The sequence below is a fragment of the Parasteatoda tepidariorum genome, chromosome 10 (assembly GCF_043381705.1).
Source record: "Parasteatoda tepidariorum isolate YZ-2023 chromosome 10, CAS_Ptep_4.0, whole genome shotgun sequence".
Lineage (NCBI taxonomy): Eukaryota > Metazoa > Arthropoda > Arachnida > Araneae > Theridiidae > Parasteatoda > Parasteatoda tepidariorum.
In genome coordinates, this window is record NC_092213.1 from 29,370,818 (window position 1) to 29,380,722 (window position 9,905).

Here is a 9,905-nt window from a genome sequence, read left to right on the forward strand (position 1 = left end):
AGAAGTAAACAACAAATTAAGATACTCTAATGATAATTAAGAAATTGGGAAAAAATTGCACTAAATAAAATTAAGAACTTAGATAAAGTCACAAATTAGGTTACTTCAATTATAATAAAATTTTTCTTATTTCATTAGAGTAGTGGTTCCCAGCCGTTTGTTGCCCACCACCTCTCTCTAAAAGTTTGCTACCATTTATTGCCCCCTTTTTTCTTTTTGATTGAAAACAAAACAACATACATGGTTGCAAGTGAGCATCAATAAATGTGAATATATACTAAATTATACCTGATTTTAATTTAAATTAAAATGTAATTTTAAGTGAAGCAATTTTATAAAGTCACTATCGGAAATTTTTTGAAAAGAAAAATGTGAATCCCTTTAATTTTTTTTCTTCCAAAAAAAGATGGTGTTTGAAGTGAAATAATTGAACCGAGAATAAATTTTTTTTAAATTAATTTTTTTAATGTAATCTGGAAAAATTGAAAATGTTAACAACTAAAAATGTGAGAAAAAACTGAAAATTTGAAAACTAAATCGTTCATTTTTAACTCTGCAATGACTGCTTTGTGCTTGGTGGATCTCAATTGAAGCAAAGGTCCAATCTAATTCTTTGTTTTGTAAGAAGCTGGACGACCGGACTAAATCTTCTTTCTACTAAATATGTTGACAGGACCCAGATGAGGAGCGTTTCGCAGACTTTTTATATTATTATTAATTTTATTTTATACCCGCCTTTGAACATCCAATCCAATTTCTTGGGTTTACGACAACTAATGTTCAACTCGGTAGCCTTGTAATTTTGAACCCAATCCAGAAGACAAGGGAACTCCTGGATCATGTATTGTGAGAAATTTGCCTTTGTGGAGGACTTTTTGATGGAACTAATTCACATTTGCGTAAAATGGAGAGGAAAACTACGAAAACCTCCCAAGGTTAGTCTAATGGCAAGGGGACTCTAACCCATGAACCGTCTACCACTGAGGATATTTTACGTCAGTACTGTGGTCGGTGAGAGCCGGATACGGTTTTCCTATTAACCAGCCATCGCTACGATTCGAACCCGGGCTCACCTCATTGGCGGTGAACGCTCTATCCCCCGTGCCACCATGGCTCTACTATTATTAATTGCTATTTTTTTTCTTTTGAATGCTCATCACCCGTCTGAGGATTATCGCCCCGTTGAGGGGCCATATCTCCCCCAGATTGGGAACCACTGCTTTAGAGGAATTATGCTACATGCTTACCATGATTTTTTTTTAAAAAAAATAAGAAAAACTATAATATTCCAATTCTTTAAGGAAAAATACTTCATGAGCCCAATTTTTCTTTCTTAGGTCTGCAATTCCAAGGAAAAAAATACAACTTTCAAATATCTAAAAACGTTGACAATGGATACTGGTTCGATTTTTTTTTTTCATGTGATGAAAGTTATTTAAATTTAGCATTGCGTGGTTTAATTATCACGATAGGGCAGTTTAATGTTTTTTATTAACACGCAAAGTTGCGTTTTAAGAAATACATTCTTTTGATATGAATAACCACACAATTTTAAGAAGTTGGCGAGATGTATCAAATAAAAAAGAGAAGAAGAAATAAAAACATTAAAATAAAAAAGCAACTTTTTGAGATATTTTTGCTAGATCACCTCATCCCGTAGTATTAGCATTAAAGCAAAAAAACAAGATAATTAAGTACGCAGTAAAAGAAAATGAGAATTATTTCGATAGACTGTTTTACATGATTATGGGTAAGTTAATTTTCGAATGATTGACCTGTAACCCCAATTTTCTTCGATTGTTTACGCCTAATAGTAGTGAGCAATCACGCGGACAGGTAACAAACAATTTTAATATGATTCAATTACTTCATAAATTCATGTACACCTTATTTAAGGTAATGTTGTAATTTTGTTATCGAACAAAAGTGTGATAATGAAATTTTCAAAACAACTCTTATGCCATCATTGTGATAGGACCAAGGATTAAGTTTTTTACCAAGGAATTTTCTGTCGATATCATCAAAAATATGTATATTTAAAATTAATTTCTTAATAATTCTGTTTAAAAATTTTTTTTTTGTCAAATAAAAAGGATATAATATATTCGTAAATTCTATTTCATTTTAAACTTCTTTCAATTACTAAAAATATTTACTAGATTACAAAGAAAATATTTACTTTGGTATGTATTAAAACTATTTATATAGTGATAATTGTATGCAAGAAATTTATAATTTTGAAACAAATTTAAAAAGAAAATAGATTTTTCAGCTGATTAAATAAGTTATTAGTATTTGTGCTACATTTTTTTTTCTTAATTTTTTTTCTTCAAAACGAAGCATTTTGCGGTAAAAAATAAAATCTAACTTAAAAGAATTAGTGGAAGATAAAATTTTCATGTTAAATGAGCTGTAATTATAGGAACTTTAGAATAATTACAAGCAGCAGAAAGATGTTTTCAAAACTTATTTAAAAATATCTTTTTTTAAGGACATGACAAAAAAAATAAATAATAACAACAACTTGTTTCATCAAATGACAATAACTTATTTTTAAACTCAAAATTTCGCGCTTTCTTCCAATAAATTTTCGAATTTTCTGACTAAAGAAATAATAAGAAAAAACCTGAACAATTAACTTTTTTTATCTATAAAAAGGTAATGTATACTCATCATATATTAATAATATAATAAATATTGTAGGCCAGTTGAAAAACCCAGTCCTTTTCAAATATCTGTGGTATTTCTTAAATACGCAAGTCTAAACGGGAAATCAGTATCTCCAAATCATCATCACTTTAGGTTTATTACAATCAGTGTGTGAATCATTGTGAAAAACATTTAAAGCGGACTGAATTTTCTAGGTTTATTGTTACCTGTAATAAGGCTAATTACAATAAGATGTCCCTTCTGTAGGCTTAGTGCAAAGTGCCTGAAAAATCAAGACGATTGAGCAATGAATAATGTATTTTCTAATTAGCCTAAAAGTATGTGGGCTTATGGTATAACTTATAAAATGTTGAAATTATTAGAAAATACTGGAGATTTTTCCAATTAGCCCTACGCATTGAAAAATAACTGCGGTTGTTTTCAAAAAGTTGGATTATTCTATTAGCTTATAACCTATACATAATACTATAATATAAGCTATAATGCTACAGGAAGAGTTATTAAAAATAAAAAAAATTAAAAATTATTTTTACATTAATACGTTGAATGCCACGCTAATTTTATGTGGCTTCCCCGTCTGGCCACAAAGGTAAATATCTGCAAACTAAATTTGCAAATATTAGACAGGATTTTGCTAGTTTTTTTAAAAGGTTTATCATGACATATCTGAAAAAAGTGGTGAATTATATAAGCCAACGTATTGTTTAGAAATAGTGGTGGATAAAAATCTACTAAATTGAATGCATTAAACCAAAAATCACAATTAATAAACTATCACTTGAAAATATTTATTCGCTGTCCGGAGCAAGTAGGCATCTCTGTGTACATAAATGAAACTATTTTTGTGTGTTTTATAATTTCTTCAAACTATTTTAGTAACGATAATAATATAAAAAATTAAAAATTTACTCAAATTATGCGTTTCTAATAATCTTGGCTTCGCTGGTCACCGGTGACCCCCCTAGCACTACGAACAAACTCAGTGCCGGTCACCCCCATGGCATTCAACGTGTTAATCTAAACTTTAGAAGTCTGGCGTAGAATGATTGTTAAAAGTTTTGATGTTTTCTATCAGGTTTTGACTTAACCAGAACTTTTATGCCCATATTAAGAGTTTTTTAAAGTGACAACTCAAAATAAAGAATATTATTTGTAAGTGTTTCAAATATTGCAATTGAAAAAAGCAGGCTTATAATTAATATTTTTAAGCTTACTTATTTCTAAATATTTGCATATACTTCTTTTTAAATATTTGCAGTAGAAAAAAAAGTCACACAAAATCGGATCGCTAAGAACACACATGAGTTTCTTTTTAAATCAAGGAACGCAAGGAATATGTTTGTAATTCATCGTAAGTTAAGTTAGTTGATCTGATTTAAAGAAAGAAATCACATAAGTTTTATCAAGTTCCTCTGCAATGCTACAAGCTTCAGGTGCCCATTGTAAACAACATCGATGCCTATCGTTATCCAATATTTTAGGAATTCGGAGCAACATAATCAAATGGGCAGAGTAAAAAACTATTCTAATCAAATTTTTAAAACACTGACGTTGGCAAATAAATATCAAACTCCGTTTTACATTCAGCTTAGAATAGCTGGACTCAAATTTTGCAACCAGTTTCATGTGATTTCTGATAGATGACAGCAGTAGTTTAGTAACAAATGTCAAATCCCGCTTTTATCCCTACACACGGTTTTGTTGCTGTTGTTTCTAATACCATTTTAATTTTATTTTTATAATCGTCGTTGAACAGCCGACCCAATTTTGGGTTTGCGACTACTAATCAAAGCTTAACCCCGTCCCGCCCTCGTCAGGGGACATCCGGGAACTTTTACGACTACTAATGTTCAACTCCATAGCCTTGTAATTTAGAACCTAATCCGTAAGACAAGGGAACTCTTGGATCAAGTATAGGGAGAAATTTGCCTTCGTGGAGGACTTTTTGATGGAACTAACCCGCGTTTGCGTTACATGGAGAGGAAGACCGCGAGAACCTCCCACGGTTAGCCTGACGGCAAGGGGACTCTAACTCATGATCCGTCTACCACTGAGGATATATCACGTCAGCATTGCGGTCGGTCCAAGCCGAATGCGGAATTCTTATTCAAGTTTCTAATGTCACTTGTCAATATCAGCAAGCCTGATTGTTGAAACCAAGCGAATTTAAAGCAGAAGGTGCGTTTCTTATTTCTCATTGGCGCCATCTATAGACAAGAATACGATTTCAGCCACACACGCGTCACAGACCGTTTATAAGGCGGATCTATTCATTCATCCACAGATCGTAATTTTTGACCTGAACCAGAAAACTATCAATTTCCAATTCAATACCCTCAGAGGTATAATTTGTTATGGGAACATGGAGGACTTTGTGCACCAGTAACCATTTACTACACGGGTAATTTTCGGCCGACGAGGATCGAACTCACGACCTCTTGGAAATGGGCCCGACGCCCTACCAACCAGATAGATTTAACTATCCCAGCCTTCCAGTTTTGTTCGACTGTCCTCTACATTAGAAGGTATGGCTTATTTAGGAAATATTAAAATCAGGCATAGTATATAATGGATCATGCATCATCGGCATCTCGACAACGACTTCGTAGATTCTTCGTAATTTAGTGAAAAAAGTATGGCGATTTCATGAAATATTTAAGTCGTCGCATATTTTTAATTATTATCTTATTACTTAGGTTTATAGTCTGCTTGGTAAAGAAGATGAAACAGATGCAAAACCTGCAGCACCCATGGAGCAGAAAGACATCCCTATGTTAGATTTTGTGGCAGCAACAGCAGCTGTTATGGAAAATGCAGGCAAAGTCGCAGTGAAAATCAGGCGTCATGGAAAAACTACGGGAATAGCACGATGCAGGTATGTTTGCTTAATAATTTGAATAGCTAAAAAGTAATTTTTTGGAGATTATTACCAAGGTGTTTACACGCATAAGGTGTTGAAGAAATAGGCCAAATTTATACAAATTTTTATTTTATCATTTAAAATTGCTTAGTTTAAAATGGTGCGAAACTTTATGTACCTTACAATCCAAAAAATTTTGGACCTTAATTAAATACAATTAAAAGCCATGAATAGTTATTAAAAATTATTTTTGCATTGGCATTTGTCAGTGAGTGGGCGGTTTTTTCAGCTTTCATAGGGACCGAGGACACGCTATTGGTCCTCGTAAAACTGTTCTACCGTAAAGTGCTAGACTTCGCACGCAGGCGGTCTGGCTACCAAAGCGGTGGCGACATGACCTCCGCAAAAGATCAAAACTATGATGGCATGTATCATCCTCAGGGATGTTTTCCGGACCGTCAATAATAGCCCATTCTGCAGCTTTAGTACGACATAAATAAAGTACTACCATAGTGCGGTTTTCAGAACTCATTCCGACATCTGTCTTGCTTAGTGGCGGGTGCCATGGTTACGAGGAAAAGTCACATTGTATAAGGGTGTGGGGTGAATAGTTTTGTCTTGATCTTTGCAATAAATCAGAGTGAGTAAACCAATCGACACTTTAATTCCTCCATTGCACCCCCATTAGAAATGTGCTCTCGCTTGTAACCATAGCAGCAGACTTTTAGTCTAGAGGAGTTCTCCTCAAAGCCGCACAATACTACAACGGATAACTAGAATGGGTGGGGTCTTTGAACTGTTTCATTTTCAGTGTAAATAGGTGCATCACATTGAGATTTCCAAAGCCAGGAAAGAGGTTCAATCGGTTCTATTACGTAACGAGTTCTGCTTTGAGTTAGAGGAAAGAAAAACCTCTTAGCACACTTAATAACTTATTTTTGTTTAAGTTCAGAGTAAACATGAGGAAAATTTTTGCGTTTTGTCTTTAACCTTGGTTAACAGTTAACTTATGATGTGTCCATTGGGATATTTGCCAGATTGCGACACCCCCATATATTGATATAGTCAAAGATTCAACGATGAAAAAAAAAAAAAAATTATGCCTATTCAGGTCAACCTTTTGAACTATTAAGATTGGCTCTTAGTTTGTGAAAATCTGATTATTAAAGTAAAAGTTATTCTTAGTGACATACTTACTTTTTTTCGTGTACTCTTTCTTATATGGTAATTTTTAATACGCATGGAGTTGTGCTTCAAATTTATTTACTTTTTAAATCAAATATACTTTTAAGTACGATTTATCTAAAATTTATAATTTCACTTGCTAAGAATGTAATCGTAATGGGTTGGAGGATAAACTTTAAATATGCTAATTAAACTATTGTATTATTGATACTATTTTCACTTCAATTATTAATGATATTTAGCAGTAATTGCATTTTGTTTTCTGATCAGGGTGGAAACTATTGATGGTACAGCTGTATCAGGAGAGGATTATGTACCGGTAAAGGAGATCTTAACCTTCCAGGATGGAGAAACCGAAAAAGAATTGAGCGTAGGGATCGTGGACGATAATCAATGGGAGCCAGATGAAACCTTCTTTTTGAAGCTTTGCATTCTACCAGAAGATGTTGGAACAGTAATGCTTGGACGAGTCTGTATCATGGAAATAACTATTTTGAATGACGATGGTACAATTCAGTCATTTTTTAATTTCATTTCTAATCTATTGTCAATCACTTAATTTAATCAAAATACAATCCCAGAGTTGGTCATTTCTCTATTTATCAACTTGATTATATTTGAAATTGATAACTCTGAACAATCATTGAATTAGGCCTTAAATTAGTAATTCTTAACAATAACTTAACATTTAAAACTGTGTAAGAAATCATTGTGTTAACAAGATGCTAATGGTGTTTGAGTTACTGTTTGCAAAGTTAGTGAGATCTATCAATTTTTCGTTAACGTTGTGTTTTCAACTTTGTTAAATATTCGATAAGATAAATTTTGTTTATCTTTTACAGATTACTGAAGATTTTTATGAACACTGTTAATTTTCTAAAGTGTTTATTTATATGAACTCCGCAAACACCGTTAATTGTATACCCTTAGACATTACAAAACGTTTAGCAATATAAGCTCAATCTCAGTTAGCAAACTATGGATAATTCCTACTAAGCCTATGTGAACAGAGCTTCTTTTACATTTATCACTTTTTACATTAAGTTTTGAAAAGTTAGTTTTAATTAAGTTAATTTGTGCATTAAATTTGCATACTTAGTGAGATCGATTAATCTTTTACGAACGCTGTATATTCAAGTTTGTAATATATATTCACTAATCTTTGTTGATCATTTCCGTATCCCCATAAAGATTTTGTGGATACTACGAATTTTCCAAAGTGTTTAGTTATATAATCCCTCCTCACAAGTTTTGGAATCTCTTACAAACATTTCTAATTTTGTATATTAGACATTAGAAATATAATCTCAATCTCTTCTCGCAAGTTTATGAGGATTCCAACTTTAAGCCTCTGCAAACACTTATTTTGTCCATTAAATTTTGAAACGTTCGTTTTGCTGCCAATTCAAAATGACTTATCCTTTTCAGAACCTGGAATTCTTCAGTTCAAACGACGAGGTATTTTGGTGAAGGAGAGCATCGGTGCCGCACATGTTCCTGTGGTTCGAACCCATGGCGTTGATGGAACCGTGAAGACAAAATGGCGCACCATAGATCGAACCGCTGTGTCTGGTAAGGATTACTACGGTGGAGAAGGAGAAATTGTCTTCGATCACGGTGAGGTTGAGAAGAATATAGAAATTCAGATTGTGGACGATTTCAACGCTGAAAAAGATGAGCACTTTGAAGTGGAACTGTTTGACGCGACTGGTGGAGTGACAATTGGACAAATTAATAGATCGACAGTCACAATCACGAATGATGATGGTAAATATTTTTATATGATTCTTATAATATTTATTATCTAATCTAATCAGTTTTCATGTTTATAAAATATTAGCGTATGTGCAACGATGGATGGTGTTTTCCACACCAGGATGTACTGCAAGCTCTTGCAGCCTATACTTTCTGGTTTCTGTTTCCTGTAACTGATTCGTCGACACTATCCAAGTTTTTGAATGTCACTGATTGGTCGGATAAAAAACCTGCGCATGGCATTGCATGTATTCAACATTATAAAATCATACTTTCATGAATTCAAAATCACTAAATAAATTCATAATAACACAAATAAACCCTACCAGATTAATTTATTTGGATTAAAATATATGAAAACGGGCACCAAAATGACATATTCTGATGCCTGTTTGTTGACGTCACAAAACTTTAGAGAAGCTGATTGCGTAAGGGAGACGATGGAAAGTAGAACACGCTCTATACTATCATCCAAGGAGTTGGACCAAGAACTTGGATGATTGTTTACACGATCCAAGCAAAACAAGTTTCCATCAATTTCAATCAATCATCGTCCAAGAACTTGGATCGTATAAACAAGCCTTTAACTTAGCTATGTCACAAAATGAAAATTTAACAATTTTAAAATACATAAATCTTTTAAGTATCAGTTAATTCCCAAAATTGGTATATCTATATGCGCTTCCAGCAAATAGCAATTTTATATTATTTTAATTTATGTATGAAAAAGAATTGTACATTTTTGTGTATTAAACTGAGATGTCAACTACTGTAGGTTTTCCGTAAATTCTACGGACTTAAATTATTGGAAGCTTCCCAATACTGCAAAAAAAAAAAAAAAAAAANAGGGAAATGAAAAAAAAAAAAAAAAAAAATGAAATTCACAGAATTTTAATGGTTTTCTCATTTTTGCTAAAATCTAGAGACAATCTGAGTATCTAGAACTTATTTAGTTGTTTGATATTTAATTCTAATTAACCTTTTACTATAATTGATTGTTTGTGTTTCGATTGTTAAACATATTGAAGCTATCTATATATATATTACTCTTACACGGCGATAAAAAAAAAGCCTCATTACAACTCTCCGAATGGCAACGCTAGAAAATCAACCAATAATTGCCGCTAAAAATGTCACATGCCAAATCTAGGTTGGGTGGCTCAACATATAGCGCTTCTAAAAACGGAAACTGAAATAACCAGAGTGTAAAATATTATGTGCTTATGCGCATCGTATTTTTTGTTAAATAATTTATTTATTATATATCAGTTTATAGATGGTAACGAGAAGAGTTTTGTGGTTGCTATGGTGACTAATTAGAAGGTAAATTGTTTTTTTGAGTGAGTGTGAGATTTGTTTTTTGGAACTGCGATGCTGTAATTTTATTGTTTAGTTAATAAATCTTCCTTTTATATTAAACGTGATAGTAGTTTCC

General features: G+C 32.6%; 1 protein-coding gene across 1 annotated transcript in view; it reads left to right on the plus strand.

The window, feature by feature from the left end:
* The window catches only part of LOC107449804 (sodium/calcium exchanger Calx), a 78,305-nt gene that overhangs the window by 57,413 nt on the left and 10,987 nt on the right, over window positions 1–9,905 (plus strand). Inside the window, exons 7-9 of the mRNA XM_016065460.4 lie at window positions 5,367–5,545; window positions 6,986–7,221; window positions 8,144–8,482. Coding sequence (XP_015920946.1) covers window positions 5,367–5,545; window positions 6,986–7,221; window positions 8,144–8,482 — 754 coding nt within the window. The remainder of the gene's footprint in view (window positions 1–5,366; window positions 5,546–6,985; window positions 7,222–8,143; window positions 8,483–9,905) is intronic.